General features: G+C 43.1%; 1 protein-coding gene across 1 annotated transcript in view; it reads right to left on the bottom strand.

Moving 5' to 3' along the window:
* Positions 1-5,650: 5,650 nt before the first annotated feature.
* Positions 5,651-17,526, bottom strand: part of LOC141271150 (membrane-spanning 4-domains subfamily A member 4A-like) — a 193,375-nt gene continuing 181,499 nt past the window's right edge. The window contains exon 7 of the mRNA XM_073681252.1: positions 5,651-6,139. Within this exon, the coding sequence (XP_073537353.1) occupies positions 6,041-6,139 (99 nt within the window). The 3' untranslated portion in view covers positions 5,651-6,040. The remainder of the gene's footprint in view (positions 6,140-17,526) is intronic.

Here is a 17,526-nt window from a genome sequence, read left to right on the forward strand (position 1 = left end):
GCGGCCTACCTTCCGACGATCCTCTTCTGTAGGCCGCGGCTCCGCTGATGCTGCTCCGGACGAGGACCTTGCGTCGCGTCCTGGTGATGTCAGCGTCGCTCTCTCTCCATTCCAGGACCTTGCGCAGCGTCGATGCGTGGGGCGGAGCTTCGGGTCTCGCACGGTTTGGACGTCCACGCCCCTCTTCTTCCCGCGCGGCATCCTGAAGATGGCGTCCGATGGTGGGAAAACGGCTGAAGATGGCGGGAACCGACAGAAGATGGCGGGAGACGGCTGGAAATGGCGGGAAACGGCTCCGGATGGCGGGAAACCTCTTTTCAGGTAGGTGCACAGTCTTTTTCAGGCACGCAATACCCGTTTGTGGCGGGTTGGTTACAATCCTGCCGACTACGCCAAAACTGACTCGCCCCCTGGGCCGTGGGGCACTCGCATCCGGTCAATAGGGGAACGATGGGGGTAGTAGTGGCAACCCGGTTCCGTAGCTCAGGGTGGTCAGGCCAGTGGTAGTCTGCTATGTGCTGTTGATAACGTCCGACTACGCCACCCGTGGATTTGCGGTCATTAGGAACCGCCGCTGCTGGGCAGACCGCTGGGGCTGATGGTGTATGCAGCTGAGGTGGTGTGACTCCCCACGGGAAGAGTGCAGCCCCAGGGCAGTGTAGTGGATGGTGGGAGTGATGGTGGTGAGAGTCCCAGTGCTGATAGTGCTGGAGGAGCAAGGAGCACACAGACAACAGGTTGCAGTCCAGGGTCTTTACTAGAGCAGGTAAACTGACCCACAAAAAGTCCCGGCTAGGAGGGGACCTGGATGTCTGAGAGCAATTGGGAAATTGGCCCTGGTCAGGGTGAGGGTGTAGGCCTACCGTGCTTTCTGCGCTCCTTCTGGCTATCTCCTCCTTATAGGGTAACAGCCCACGTTTCTGAGCTTTCCATGTATTCTCGCCTGTATGGCCTGCGACGTGGGTTCCTTTCTGCTCCCGGCCTGGTACGGCTTTACTGGTCCCTTCTGTTGTGGCAGAGCCTCCAGGTTTCTTAGGCCAAGGAACATACAGTCCCCTGCGGACTGGTTATCTGCTGCAGGACGTGGAATCCTCACAGCCACAGACACCAAAGTCTGGTAAATTAAGTCATTTATCTGCCAAGTCAGGCTCACTTCGCCTCTTGTCTCTGGCTTGTGGCTCTCCTCCTGCCACACTTCCTCTTTGGTGCAATACAACTTTCTGTCCCTTCTCTGCTCTGGGACAAGTCTCAGTACTGAGACAGGTCGTCCAGTTCTCTCTAACCCTGACCCCAGTTCCAGCTTTTATAGGGGCAGCCTGCTCCCCCTACTGGCCTGAGACAGGAGGTACTACATGCTAATGTTCCCCTGACTGGAGAACATCCCCCTTTCTCTCAGACACAGCTTTATTATACTTGTGGCATCCAGGCCAGGGTGACGCAGCTCCATTCTGAGTGCTGTTTTCCCCTTGCCGTCCCTTGTGACATTGTTATTTCATGTGAGTGATGCAACCTCTCCGAAGCCACTGAAAAGCCGTAGCGCTCGGTGTGGAGGAGCTGTTCCTGTCCGGGAAGTAAGTATGCTTTTTTTTTCCTCGATGCATTACAAAATGGGGACAACATTTTTAAGTGCATGTGATGACATCATGACTATTTCAGTCAACCACTGGCCTCAGTAGCAACTGCATGACTTTACCTGCCACTGCTGAGGTCAAAGATTAGCTGCAGCGGACAACTGAAGTAACAGATGGACAGGAGGTCATCCTTTCCATTTTGAGCAGGTCCCTACCTCAGGACTGATTTAAAAGATTGTACAAACAATTACAAATATTAAGAAGTGATTGACTGTTCGAATCAGTGAGGCTATCAAGGAAGGTATAAGTAGGGTAATAAGGGTATAGTGCCTTTATATCTGGATACCCGTGAGACAGTGATGGGTGTCATATAAGAGGGTTGTTACATGTCACCCAGGATGTGTATTGAAACATACTGATCCCACTGGAGAGTGTTGTAATTACAGCCACAGCTGTGGTTATGACGCAAAATAAAAGTAATTGTGTACTGGGTCAAGTTATTTGAGCATGTCAGATTAAGAAAACCAGAAATGGGCTTTTATTTTTGGAGAGATCTGTAGGAAGGAAGTGGGATGGATCTCTCTCTCTAGTCCCGGTCATGAAAGTGGCCCATGGCTATAATTCCCATTTAATCCTGCAGGTAAGGGTTGGATGTGTCAGTGTTAGAGCTGGAGGATCTGTGTATGCCTGTCTGTGTGAGATGGAACACAGACTAGTGCCAGAGACTTGAGAAAAACCATTAGCTCACCTAGGATTTATATGGTGGTGCCAGCATGTCCATGGCAATGGACTGATACAGATGTTCTGGCTGAGAACTGGATGATAAAGTTTAGAATTTATTTTGAAAGTTGGCAAATAAAGAAGTTTAAGTTGAACTTACTTGGGTCACTGTCTCGATACCATACTTATGTGAAAGCCACTGCCTTACAATGCAATTACTTGTATTTTGTTGAGGAAATGGATCATGCAAATGTGTATGGCCAGAAAATGGTTCCGGTCAGTAAAATAGGTGTGGTCGACAGAATAGTTGTGTTTTTCAAGGGGTGTGCGTAACATGGGTGTGGGTGAGGTCTCTTAGAACACACAGGCTGTTAAACATTTGAATCTCACCCCTGGTTGCATAGCTGAGCAGTCGCAAGTGCTGAATTTAGGCTCCATTTTCTTTTGGAGGTATGTATTTGAATTCCACTGTTACACGTTTTTACAGTTGTGAAAAAGTTATTCCATATATCAGTTGTGCTTTGCAAAGAATAATCTTGTGATGGTTCTCACATCAGATCAATCCATTAGCTTTTGTTGTGCTTAATTTCAAAACAGATAATAAAGAGATACTCGAAAACTAGCTTTGATTTTAATCCTAAACGTCTATCTATTTATTGTAATAATTTGATCTCTTTTTTAATATACTTTAATGAAAAAGTCCCTAATGTTCCTTCTCTAATCTAACTGCTTTATTTATTTTTTAACTGCTTCCCTTGTGATGGCACTTCTTTTAAAAATCCACCACAATACATGCTGGGATACTCAAATGAGACATCATTAGGGGGGCTGTCCTCACCCTAAAATGAAGCATCATTACTGACATCAGCTTGAGGAACTGGGCTAGTTCCTGCTCTACTGAGCATGTATTGGTTGTCAATTCTGATGTATGCTCAGTACGAACTCTCTTGTTACTGTTCAATATTCCTTTCAGTGCACTGTGACAGTGCTCTCCCTCCCCGACTCTAATGAGAAGTAATGAGCCGTCTAGAGAGCACACTGTCATTGCACATTGTAAGGAGAAAATGCAGTAAGCAGAGACCATTCCTACCCCGAAAGTGACATTTGTTTCATGGGTGGGGCTGGTATGTTTTCCTGCTCACTGAGTTCTCTCCTTACAATGCACACTGACAGTGCACTTTCTTGTCAGCTTGCTACTTTATGAAATAGCTTAGTCACTTTATTAGGGAAAAGGTTTCTCTTTTGTTTCATGATGGGGTTATTGAAATCACTTGCTGTTGGTCCCTTTCAGACTGGGGGAAGGTATGTGTTTGCAGCCCTCTGCTGCCAACATTAAGCATTCAGCTCAACTGTGGAAAGCATTGTGCTTCTTTTCAAATCCCATGCTGTCTAAATAACCTATGAAATATATTGACCATTTCACAAAGGAAAAGTTGCTGTTTTGTGTCATAATGTTGCTGATGAAATCATTTGTCTTTGATTCCTTTCTGACTAGAGGGATGTATTTGCAGCTCTCTGCTGCTAACATTAATCATTCAGCTCTTCTGTAGATTGGAAAGAAAAGCTTGTACTTCTTTTCAAAACACACACTGTTTAAATAACCTGCATAAATGTTCATTTTGAAATACCTTGGCCATTTCACTAAGGAAAAATATTCTTTTTCATAGATGCATGGCTGAGTGGTCTACAGCACTTGGTAAAGACGCCCATGTTTTCAGAGGTGTGGTTTGGTGCCTGGTGTCTTCACTCTATTGCAGGCCTTCTGGACTGTAGGAAGAAGAGAAGAAGGCAGCAAGAGTATCGGGACAGTTGAGCGATGAGGTAAATATTATGTTTTCATTTTTTTATAACTTTGTGCTGGCCATCAACAGTTTAGCAATATGTTAACCACAGCTTGTCGACATTTTGCTGAATTCACTTGGAGCAACTTATAAAAAACTTGAATTCTGGAGCATACACTTTCTTGTAAAATTTGAGTAGAATTTGATTCGAGTCAAATAAGTTTGCCCATCTCTAAATCAGGCCTTTATGTCCCAAACCTGAAAAAGCTTTATTATTGTTACTTGAAATTTTTTTATTTTTACAGAAACATCTTCTGTTTACACCCTTGGATCTGCATAAGTATCTGTAGTGTGGTCAATAGGAGATGTAGACCCACTGGGACCCTAAGGGATTTTTTTTTCTGAAAAAACTGTGGGGCGACTTCTTGAGGATAATGGTTTCTCGCCCAAAACCACTACAAGAACATATGGACTTTCTCATTGAGAATCCTGAGGTACCAAATCTTGAAGTAGTCTCTGTTATCAAAGGATGACAGCTAGATAAGTAAAAGTCACCAAATTGTGCTAAAGCACCAAAGTTGAGTCCAAGGCTAGGATTATATGACAACTTGAACCACACAACACAGGTCGTGTAGCAAAACTTCCTTTGTATCGTTACTAAATAGTAGTAGGATACAAGTGAATGGGGTGGCATTTGGGAACCCAGGGGTATCGCAATCGTGAGAAGCAAGTTGCAAAGCATTTAACTGGGTCCGTCGTTGCCCGCTCCACCTGTGTCACAGCCAAAGTCGCCATGTAACCCTAGTCCAAAGAATTCAACCCGGTCAATCGTTGCCCGCGCCATCTGTGTCACAGTCAAAGTCGCCATGTAGACCTAGTCTAAAGATGTATGGGACTAAGCAGGAAGAATTTAATAATGAGCAGCAGATAAGCAGAAGAACCTAAAGTTTCCACAATGACTAGTTCGATTTTGACTTATTTTCACGGTGCAAAAAAGCAGTTTCATACAGTTCCAGCAAAGTGAAATGGGATTAATAGAAATCATGCCCACCCTGCTTTTTTTTTTTTTTACGTAGTGTGAACTGTGGTGCATTTTTGATATGCAAATTTTTTTTTGCAAATATGCGTTTTAATTGTGGAATTTCCCATAAGATTTGAGTGAGATGCGGAAAATCTGCAGTTAAAAAAATCATATACATTTTTAGTGCATTTGCGCTGCAGAAACGCACTAAAATGCATTTATTCCGCAGATGATCAGTAAAGTTTTACCAAAAGCAAGTACCAGGAAGTATCCAACCCAAAGCAGTTTTATTTAAAGCATGATACACCAAAAATGACAAAAACCCCAGTTAAAAAAGTGATAAAAAGGCATGTAAAAAAAGAAGACATTTAAAAACTCAATGAAAAAACGCAAGCAACCTATTTTAGCTAATTGGTCCAGCAAATCTGCAATATAAAAAACTCTCAAAATACTCAACATGGAAACTTAGTCTTAGAGAGTCAATAGCAGGGTGTCAGCCAGGAAAAGGATCCTGGACACTCCGAGAGGTGAGCTGATGTACAATTACAGAATCAATCTTTGTACTTTAATAACCTGTTTATTTAGATAATCACAATCCAGAATCACCCAAATTTGACAAGCACATGTTGTAAAGATCTTTGTAAAGATAATCTAGGTGCACAGTCCACAATAATGAGATCACATGAGAATGAATGCTCACATTAATATGAAATTATGATGAATAATTGCGTTTATTGCTCAGGACCTCTGAATATTGCCAAACACACACACACACTTGAGGTCACTTGTAGAAGGAATACTTTTTTAAGATAACAAATATTTTTATGTTGTCCACAGAAATGTAATTCTGTCAGTCAGTTTAACATTTTTTTTTATTTTGCAGACGATCTCTGAGTTTTCTTTTCTAAAAACAGTAAAAGCGTCAGTAGTCTGTATTTTTTACTTCTTCATTTGTGACCATATGGAGGAGGTGGAACAGAGAACTCTGAAGAATTTGGTGGATAGGCAGAGGGATTCACTGGGACCATATTCTGAATCACAAACACCTGTAATAATAAAAGTGATAATGAGTTTTTGAGCTAAGGTTAGCATCCTAAATGTAGATGTTTAAAAATGTTGTGCATATGATAAAGTAACAAAATAAACAGCATTCACTACTTTTCCATGGTGATCAAAGGCAGAAGCAGCAACAGCCAGGAGTTGTCTTACTGTTCAGAGACTGTAACAATGATGCTAGTAATATGGTACATAACCATGGCCACTGATTTGCTGCAGTGGTCAAATGCCAGCCATATGTAAGCAAAGAACATGACCCAATCTGAAAGTGGTAGGAGAGTTGGGACATGACTCAACTCCCCTGTGTCTTCCAGGTTGTGTGATCCCAGAATTTGCAGTACCTTTCCAATAGACATGTTCAGTACCTTTCCAAATAGCAGCATTTTAAATCAGAACTCAGTGCATACCAGTATATACAACTACTATTGAGCTCAATATGAGATGTTAAAAAACATTATGCTCTGAGCTCCGTCTATTGGGGTCTTCATGGAAATGCTATGACTGCATGAAGCAAGAAAAGGAGTGCACCATGGCTCCCATAAAGTGTCATGATTTTCCTCTATTGTGTGTATACCACAGAAACTGCCATAGCTAGGAAAGATTAATTAAAATGTAAAAATGTTGAAATATATCAATAAAAATGCAAATACTAAAAGTATTAAACTCAGCATTCAAATTATAAAATGTTTAAATAAGACCTTTCACCAGTTTCAGCATGTTAAACTGGCAACATCATGGAATAGAGTAAAATATCGTTGCTGTTTTTTTTTATTTCTCCTCCCAGTTGCAGAGATGTTAGCTTGTAAAGTTTAAGGTATAATTTATAAACCGAATTCATTGTTACCAGAGATTTGTCTCTGGGAGTATATAAAGCCTCCCCTGCCTGAGGCTGACCAATCAAAAGCAGGCAGCATCATGCAGGGGAGAAATGAACACACCATCCTCTCCACATTTATCTCTGCAGCTACTGTGTAGAGATACAGCAGAGCTGAGTTATGTATCATTACAAACACTTCCCAATCTCATCTCACAGTGCTCTTAGCTCTGATGCTCTCCCCACACTGACTGTCATGAGATGAGATGTGGAAGTGTTTGTTATTAGAGATAACGTAGCTCTTCTTTATTTCTATACATTAACTGCAGAGATCATTGAGGGGGTGTTATTTTCTCTTTGCATGATGCTGCCTGCTTATGATTTGTCAGCCTCGTGCAGGGGAAGAAGTACATACTCCTACAGACAAATCTCTGGTAATGCCAAGTTGAACTATAACAAAAACTTTACAAGCTAATATCTCTGCAACTCAGTTTTACTCAGCTCTGCAGCCAATATTCTCTGATGTGGCCAATTTAATATGCTTAAACTAGTGAAAATTCTCATTGGAAAACACCAAAACATTAACAAACCTATGAAAACAAGAAATGATTTGTGATGGGAATCAGGATAAAAAGATGACTATAAAATTATGAAACATCAATCCTCTCAACTGCTACCTTAGTACGCCTATTAAGTCAAGTACTAAGAAGTTATGCTGACAGGCATAATACACTGTAATAAAAAAATATTGTTGCATTTTGTACCAGTGATCAGGAGATAGCATGGTCAAATCCCTTAGTGGGAATTTAAAGACGTTTTAAACAAGTTTAATAAAGTGTTAAAAAATATAAAAATTAAAAAGTATGATTCTCAAAACAGCAAATTAGAGTAATATAATGTAATAGAATTGTGCTTTAAGACCTTGTGACCTTAAAGAGTAAAAATCATTTTAATTTCTATTTAATAAATAAATGGTGCAAGTAAGGTCTAAGGGATAAAGTATCTCCATACAGAGAGTGAATTGCCGGACATGTCGATGCAATGATCCTCTGGTCTATAAGTCTCCGTATGCTGGCATGTCAGGCATGTAACTCTCCACAGGAAGAAACGTTACCTCTAGGACTCCAGTCAGAGGCCTCTCATACAGCCAAATCAGATCTCTTGCTTTGTATCGAGAAGGGGCAACACCCCAAAACAGATGTATGCAAATTCTGGTTTGGCTTTCATCCTAAGTCATGTGGCAAGGCTCGTTAAAGTATTGATATTGTTTTTTGGGATTACTGCTTCCAAAGCTGACACTATAGTTCAAGTCTTCAACCATTCGAAAGAGGCAATTTGCAATAGTACAAGTGAAAATAAGAAACTTAGTAATAAATCTTTTGAGAGAGATCTGCTTCTTTCTCCTCCTGGTCTGATCAATCATTCTCAAAATTCTCAATTCATGGGTAATCTCTGTCAGTGAATACAGAATGTTACATTACTGAGACCTCCCAACCCCTTCTTGCTACATAGAAGATGACAATTACTACTGATAACATACAATCTCATTAATTTAAAAATCTGTAATTACTGAAGACAGATTTTACCTGTGAAAATAAGAATTTGAAAGTGAGTAATCAGTCAAGGAGGAGAAAGAAGCTGATTTCTCTGATAAGATATATTACAAAGTTTCTTAAGTTTCTTATTTTCACGTGTACTGTTGATTTATGTAATGAAAATTAAAATGACAGTTACTCTTTAACCCCTTTCTGACATTGTGCGTAATAATACGTCCCCTGTGCCCTGGGCCTTATGGACCAGGAACGTATTATTATGCACAGGCGATCGTGCCCGCACACAGGCTGTGTGTGCGCGATCACCACCGGGTGACAGTTGATTCTGATAGCTGACACCCCTCATTTAGTGCCACGAGCTCTACCAGCACCACTCCCGACACTTTAAACCCCAAAATGCTGCGATCGGTGCGATCGCAGCATTTAGCGAATGAGAAGAGGGACAGAAGCCCCTCTGCTCTTGGATCGGAGAACCCGCGCCATCAGCGCGGGGTTCCAGTCGTTACCATAGTAACCCGATGTCGTCATGACGACATCCGGGTCACCAGGCACCAGCAAGTTACTTTGATCATGTGCAGTACCCAAGTATCGTGGGTGCTCAAGTACCTGCCCCACATGTTTTGCAGCTGTTATACAGCCCAAAAAAACATGTGAGGATCGCCTGCCATACACGAGCAATTCCTGCATGTTTTTTTTGGGGTGTCTAACAACCATGAAACATGCGGGATGGGGACTCAAGAATGTCACTTGAGCCCCCTTGATATTTGGTGCATACCCGAGAACTCGATGCAAACTCAAGTAGCGAGCACTTTCGCTCAAGACTAATGACAACATATTCAATATGATGACCTAATGTTATCAAATTCTGTGTCGTACCTCTGGGTTCAAAATGTTCACTCTAACCCCTGATAAAATCCTTGAGGGATGTAGTTTCCAAAATGGGGTCACTTGTGGGGGGTTTCCACAGTTTAGGCACATCAAGGGCTCTGGGAATGCGACATGGCATCCGCTCTCGATTCCAGCCAATTTTGCGTTCAAAAAGTCACACAGTGCTCCTTCCCTTCTGAACCCTGCCGTGCGCTCAAACATTGTTTTTTCCTCACAAATGGGGTATAGGCATACTTATGAGAAATTGCACAACAATTTTTGGGGTCTACTTTCTCCTCTTACCCTTGTAAAATAAAAAATTTGGGGCTAAAAAATAATTTTTGTGGAAAAGGTTAGATTTTTTTTATTTTCATGGCTCTATGTTCTAAACTTCTGTGAAGCACCGGGGGGTTCAAGGTGCTCACCACACATCTAGATAAGTTCTTTTAGGGGTATAGTTTCCAAAATGGGGTCACTTATGGTGTTTACACACATCAGGGGCTTCCCAAACTCAACATTGCGTCCACTAATTATTCAAGCAAATTTTACATTCAAAAAGTCAAATGGCGCTCCTTCAATTCCGAGACCAGCCATGCACACAAACAGTGGTTTTTCCCCACATATGGGGTATCGGCGTGCTCAGGAGAAATAACACAACAAATGGTATGGTGCAATTTCTCTTGTTACCCTTATGAAAATGCAAAATTGGGGGTGAAAAAACATATTTGTGGGAAAAATGTAAAAATTTTATTTTATGGCTCAATGTTATAAACTACTGTGAAGTACCTGGGGGGTTCAAGGTACTCACTACACATTTATATAAGTTCCCTGAGGGGTCTAGTTTCAAAAATAGTGTCACTTGTGGGGGGTTTCCACTTTTTAGGCACATCAGGGGCTCTCCAAACGCAACATGGCGTCCACTAATTATTCAAGCAAATTTTACATTCAAAAAGTCAAATGGTGCTCCTTCCATTCCGAGCCCTGCCATGTGCCCAAGCAGTGTTTTTTCCACACATAAGGGGTATCGGCGTGCTCAGGAGAAATTGCACAACAAATTTTGGGGTTTATTTTTTCCTATCACCCTTGCAAAAATAAAAAAAAATTGGGTCTGAATTAAAATTTTTGTGAAAAAAAGTTAAATGTTCATTTCTTTCTTCCACATTTCAAAAATTCCTGTACAGTAACTGAATGGTTAATAAACTTCTTGAATGTGATTTTGTGCACCTTGAGGGCTGCAGTTTTTAGAATGGTGTCACTTTTGAGTACTTTCTGTCATAAAGGCCCCTGAATGTCAATTCAAAAGTAGTCCCTAAAAAAATGGTTTTGTAAACTTTGTTGGAAAAATGAGAAATCACTGGTCAACTTTTAACCCTTATAACTTCCTAACAAAAAAATTTTGGTTCCAAAATTGTGCTGATGTAAAGTAGACATGTGGGAAATGTTATTTATTAACTATTTTGTGTGACATATTCCTCTGATTTAAGGGCATGAAAATTCAAAGTTTGAATATTGCAAAATGTTCGCCAAATTTCCAATTTTTTAACAAATAAACACAAGTGATATAAAATAAATTTTACCATTATCATGAAGTACAATATGTCACAAAAAACAATCTCTGAATCAGGGGAATCTGTTGAAGCATTCCCGTTACCTCATAAAGTGACACTAGTCAGAATTGTAAAAATTGGCCTGGTCATTAATGTGCAAACAACCTTCGCGGGCAAAGGGGTTAAAACCTTGGATTTGGCCAATAAAGAAGAAAATAACAAAAAAGAAAAACAAAAAAAAAGGATGAAGCAGACTGTTAGGCGTCAGGTGCTTGTTGGATTCGAAATGGGTCCAGAACCTTTGGTGGTCTCCCACTCCGGTCCTGTCGGGGATGACGCTGCTCAGCATCGTCATCAGTCCCAACGCCTAGCTGGTCCACGAGAAGTACAGGTTGTCTCTTGGGCCTTTGTGCCTAGCAACAGGAAGCATAGGTTGCGGAGGGAGACATGGCTGTTAAAGTCTAAGTCCTGGTTTCTCTGTACTGAGCATGCTCGTGACATGGCGGACCGTGATTGGTGGTTTGGGAGTCAGCTGATCCAGTGACCTGGCACCACCTGATTGGTCACGGGTGACGGCTGGACATAATGTCTCGCAACTATATTTTGAGATCATAGAGACAATACCACATCTTAGGCGGGGCGGAAATAGGTTATTAAAATTGAAAGAAAGAGAAGCCTTTTGGATCTTTCGCCTCAATACTTTGGAGCCCTGTGGTCTTAATCGAGAATATGACATTTTATATTGAGATTTCTCTTTCCCTTATATATGTGGATATGTATTTATTTTTTGGGGGTGATTTAATTTTGGTGATATTGTTGGGCATGACATATACCACATATAATATTTTTGCATTGTGATACACAGTTTATAATGTGTTTTTTTTCAATGTACAGGATTCTGACCGAATTGACAATTGTATTGAAAAATATTGGATAATATTGAAAAAACATTTTTTTCTTCTTTATTGTTTGCAGGCACCATAGGGATCTATGAGGCATCTGCTGTCTGCCCACTTAAGGTTTCTTAGCATCTTTGTTTTTTCTTGTTTTTTAATATTACACATATTTTTTATTTTTACTATCATTATTTTTTACTTCTCATTTCTCTGTTATTTTTTACTTCTCATTTCTCTGTTATATACATATTATACACATGCTCCCTGCTCAATTATAATACATACTGTGCACTAATCATGAGGCATACTGTTTATTTCCTATTTCACACCATGCTCTAGATATGATATGCTTGTGGAATATGTCTTGTGTGAACTTCGTCAGCTGCCCCTCCTGTTTTGTCTTAGCTGGATGCTAATTGTATGTGTATAGTCAGGCTCACTCTCCCAGCCTCATGGTTACTTACAGATGACATCATTTCCTGGGTGTGGAAAGCTTGTGGCACGCACTCAGCATTAATGTCAGCTGTTTCCTCCTCTCTGCTCACTCCTCCTGCCATTAGCTTACTTTTCACACACAGACATGCTCTACATGCAGTGACAACACCACATTTTTGAGCCCCGAGCCTCAACCCAGGTAATTTATGATCTTTGTTTGCCTTTGCCTTTTTTTCTTTTACATGTGTTTGATGCTTATATTAATTTATTATTGATTACGGTATCCTTGTGGGACTTTAAGTGGATAGACGCTTTTGCCCTCATTTTCCTGACTTATGTGATCTCTGATAGAATTTTTTTGTCTATTTTTGTTTTTCAGTTTCTGCAAGGTCATCCTATCTGCTTCTTATTGATTTAATATATCACTTATTAATTTGCTAATGAGTATATGTTATATAAATATATCTTTTTGTATAATTATATATTTATGACCTTATATTTGGATGTTTCTTTAGATAACCTTGATAAAGGCAAATAGCCGAAACGTTGGATGGATTGCACTGTTTTCCATTTTTTGGGTCGCTCTGAATAAATTTTCTTTTTTGACATCATACTAGTAATCTCTTTTTGTGCCGAGGGTATCTGATATATATTGGTCACGGGTGACGTCACCAATGGTGCGACGGTGGGCAGGGCTTAATCTTTAAAAGGCCCGCCCACAAATATGGCGGCGCGCTCTGATCATTGAGCAGTGATGCTGTTGTGTGGACGCTTGGCCTATAGAGCTCCACGTGTGCTTTAGTTGAAATAGGCAGGCTAGTGGAAATAGACAGGTAGCTTGGCAGTACAGACTGGCTCCGACTAGGGGGTCGCCATACACTCCGAGCAGTCTGCAGATGCCGTATTCCCGGTACCGCCTGTGAGCCATGTGGTGTGATTCTCCTAAGTCCGGTAGCACACCGGCTGAGAGCACTTACACGCCGGCGTGAGTCACACACGCATCCTAGCGCCCACTGCGTAGTCCCTGTGTAGTTAACAGGGCTACAGCTACTCCCCGGTCGCACATCTCCCGTGCTGTTAACGGAGATTGAGCGAACCGCTATACCCGTTCCCGTGTGCAGTAACACGGAAGGGTTTATCATTTAAGTTGGTTGCATTCCTTCTCACCCGGAAAGTGTTCGGCAGCAGTCCACCAGGCTGCATTGCGAACCCCGGGGTCGGTTGCGTTCCATTATAATAAAGTTGTTTGCAACCGTCCCCTTAACAGTATCAGAGCGCCAGGGTCTTGCTGAACATGGCTGACAATCAGCAACTGCAGCACTATATACAGCAGCTTGAGACCAGACTTAGGACTCTGGTACAAGCCCACCCGGTAGCTGATATCACTGCAGTAGCTACCCAGGCGGCTTCTCAAGCAGCCAGTCTGGTTAACTCGGCTGGGATGAATGCTGCAATAGCTGCAACTGCCCCATTACCCCGTTTTGCTCTCCCGGAAAAATTTTCTGGGGACAGTAAATCCTGCAGGGGTTTTATTAATTTATGCTCCATTCACTTGGAGATGATGGAGGCACGGTTCCCCTCTGAAAGAGCCAAAGTGACGTTATGTCATCTCGTTACTCTCCCACAGGGCTCTGGAGTGGGCTACTCCTCTGTGGGAGCGCAATGACCCGGTAGTGGCAAATGCGGGTCTCTTTCTTAAAGCCCTAAAGAGTGTATTCCTTGGTCCTCAGGTCATGCATGATACGGCTCTTAAGCTTCTTGCGCTGATCCAGGGTTCGGCCACCTCAAGCCACTATGCCATCCAATTCAGAACCTTAGCGGCTGAATTGGATTGGTCAGAGCGGTCTTTAATCCCGGTGTTCTGGAAGGGTCTGGCTGGGCATATTAAAAATGCTCTATCTACCAGAGAGATTCCAACCTCCCTGGAGGAGTTAATATCTCTCGCTAACCGAATAGATTTGCGTCATGCAGAACACAAGTTAGAGCTGGAGGTCGCCAGACCTCAGTATCAGTTGGCACCATCCTTCTCTAGACCGATTTCCAAACCCGAGACTCCCGACCCGGTGCCTGAGGCTATGGATATATCCCGAACTGAGTCTAGCTCTTCTCGTTCCCGACCTGCACATCTCTTGGAGTCCCCCATTAATAAGGGTTCCAAGCAGTCGGTAAACGAGTGTGTCTAACCACCGTTGGAGGAGGTGTGTTAGATTCTGGGGCTTCTTCCTCCAAATTATTGTATAAGGTGACATTGTCCTTTGGAGCAACCACGGTTATGGCCAAGGCGTGGGTGGATTCTGGCGCCGATGGCAGTTTTTTGTCTTCTACGTTTGCCCAGAGGCATGCCATCCCTATAGAGTTACTTCCAAGACCAATGAACATTAGGGTAGTCAACGGTTCACTCCTGGACACGTAAATCACCCACCAGTCTATTCCCCTCACCATGTCATTTCCTCAGGGTCACCAGGAGGTTATCTCCTTTCTTATTATTCTCGGTGGATTCGATGAGGTGTTATTGGGCCTTCCATGGTTACGTTGTCACACTCCACACATTGACTGGAATATGGGGAGAATATCTTCCTGGAGTGAGAATTGTGTGTCTCAGTGTATGGTTACAGTCACCCGGAGGGTAGTCTCTGACCCTTCTACCAATGTGGCCCCCGGCACAGACCCTCTGTCTGTCCCCGAGACCCAGGTCTTGTCAGATTATGTAAAAAAGAACCAGGTTCCTTCAGGGAGGACGTTCGTTCCCCCTAATCTACAAAATGAGGTCCTCTCCTGGGCTCATGCCCCTAAGATCGGAGCCCATCTTGGGGTCAAACGTACCACAAAGTCCCTTCAACGGTCCTATTGGTGGCCTCGGTGGCACCAGGATGTTAAAGAATATGTTCTTGCGTGTGCCTTCTGTGCGAGAGAAAAATCTTCCCGTCAAAGTCCGGCTGGCTTTCTCCACCCGTTACCCGTGGCTGACTCCACAGATAGAGAATAGGCTGACACTCTTCGTCGTCCTGCTCCCGTATTCTATCCGGGCGACAGAGTGTGGCTCAGGGCTCGCAATACTAAAGTATGCGGGGAACCTGCTAAGTTTGCCCCTCGCTTTTTAGGTCCTTTCAAAATTTTGGCCCAAGTAAACTCTGTAATGTACCGGTTACAGTTACCACGACACCTGAGGAGTCACGACACTTTCCATGTGTTGCTCTTTAGACCCGTTCACCTGTCAAAACTCACTGAACCCCAACCTGCTACAGACACCAGGGGTGATAATCTCGAGGTGCAGGCTATTATGGGGTCTAAAATGGTTCGTGGGAAAAAAGGTTACCCAGTACACTTGAGGGGCCATGGACCTGTGGATCATTCCTGTGAACCGGTGGACCACTTTCATGCTCTCCTGCTCATTGCGAAAAATGAGCGTCAAGTGGAGGAGGATGTTAGAAGGGGGGATAATGTTAGGTGTCGGGCGTGTGCTTTAGTTGAAATAGGCAGGCTAGTGGAAATAGGCAGGTAGCTTGGCCGTACAGACTGGCTCCGACTAGGGGGTCGCCATACACCCCGAGCAGTCTGCAGATGCCGTATTCCCGGTACCGCCTGTGAGCCACGTGGTGTGATTCTCCTCAGTCTGGTAGCATGCCGGCTGAGAGCACTTACACGCCGGCGTGAGTCACACACGCATCCTAGCGCCCACTGCGTAGTCCCTGTGTAGTTAACAGGGCTACAGCTACTTCCCCGGTCGCACATCTCCTGTGCTGTTAACGGAGATTGAGCGAACCGCTATACCCGTTCCCGTGTGCAGTAACACGGAAGGGTTTATCATTTAAGTTGGTTGCTTTCCTTCTCACCCGGAAAGTGTTCGGCAGCAGTCCACCAGGCTGCATTGCGAACCCCGGGGTCGGTTGCGTTCCATTATAATAAAGTTGTTTGCAACTGTCCCCTTAACACAGACAATGACTGCTTTAATGTAAATGTGAATGTCTTACTTCGAAACTCTGCAGAATTTTGGAGAAGACTAGTGATGTGCGAACGTGCTCGCCACTGCTCCATACTCGCCTGAGCATCATGGTGTTCGACAAGCTCAGCGAGTATTTCAGGGTTGCTCGGGCTGGAACTTGGGTCTCCGCCCTGCATGTTTGGCGCTCTTTAGAGAGCCAATGAACATGCAGGGATTGCTTGCCATGCACTGTAATGCTGTAGCCATGTTGGTTGTGGGCATTACAGTGATTGACTGGCCGCACAGCGTCATCAGGTCTATATAAGACGTGGCGCCGCTATGCTCGTCAGTCTACCCCGGAATCAGGCAGAGTAGGGAGAGCTGCTGCTGAGTCAGGGAGAGATTTGCTTGTTTAGAGTTAGTATAGGTATTCCACAACATATATATATCCATCTGAACTAACAGTCCTTCTGAGGACTAATCCAGGTGCATATTTTCAGTGGTGAAGGTGGTAGCAGGAGTTAGGAAGGCAGGCAGTGTATGTGGCAGACTGCAGTGCATGATACAGCACAAAAGGGTCCATTGAGCGTTCTGTCTGCTGCTGCTGTTCTGACATCTATTTGTAGACATAGCCTCATATATCAGGGGCCAGGGCCAATAATTTTTTTTACCTCAATCCTGATTATTTGCTTAAAAAGCCATCCAGAGTACACATTTTTTCTGCTCCATTTGCTTGTTAGCACTGCAGAATACAACCAGATCTTTTCCATATTACAGCGATGAAAATCCAGAAATTTGAACTGAACGTGGAAAATATTGGCTTACATTTTCATTTTGTTGCAGTGTGTCAGTCAAACCATTCATACTAAGTCTCAGAGAAGAAAAGTATTACTAAACTACAGGCCTGCTATTTAAAACAGTGTTTCTCTGTCAGACGTATCACATATAACAGCGCTCTAAAGTCAGCCATTTCTGCCTTCCATTTTGTTGCAGTGTGTCGGTCAAGCTATTCACACTAGGTCTCTGTGAAGAATAGTATTAGTAAATTTCAGGCCCGCTATTTAAAACCGTGGTTCTCTTTCAGACGTATCACATATAACTGTGTTCCAAAATCAGCCATTTCTAGTGAACGTGGAAAATATTGTCCTCCATTTAAAATGGGCAAGGTGCATGGCAAGGGACGGGGAAGTGGACGTCATGGTGCATGCAGAGGCCGAGGCTGTGGGAAAGCTGAAATTGTGCCACAACAAACACCCACATCTTGTCGCCCGACCTTCTTGTCCAAATTGCTAGGGGACCGCAGCACACCACTATTGAACCAAGAGAAATGTCAAAAGGTTGTT

This window comes from Phyllobates terribilis, unplaced genomic scaffold (assembly GCF_046119375.1).
Source record: "Phyllobates terribilis strain yellow unplaced genomic scaffold, ASM4611937v1 Scaffold_5__5_contigs__length_657084704, whole genome shotgun sequence".
Classification (NCBI taxonomy): domain Eukaryota; kingdom Metazoa; phylum Chordata; class Amphibia; order Anura; family Dendrobatidae; genus Phyllobates; species Phyllobates terribilis.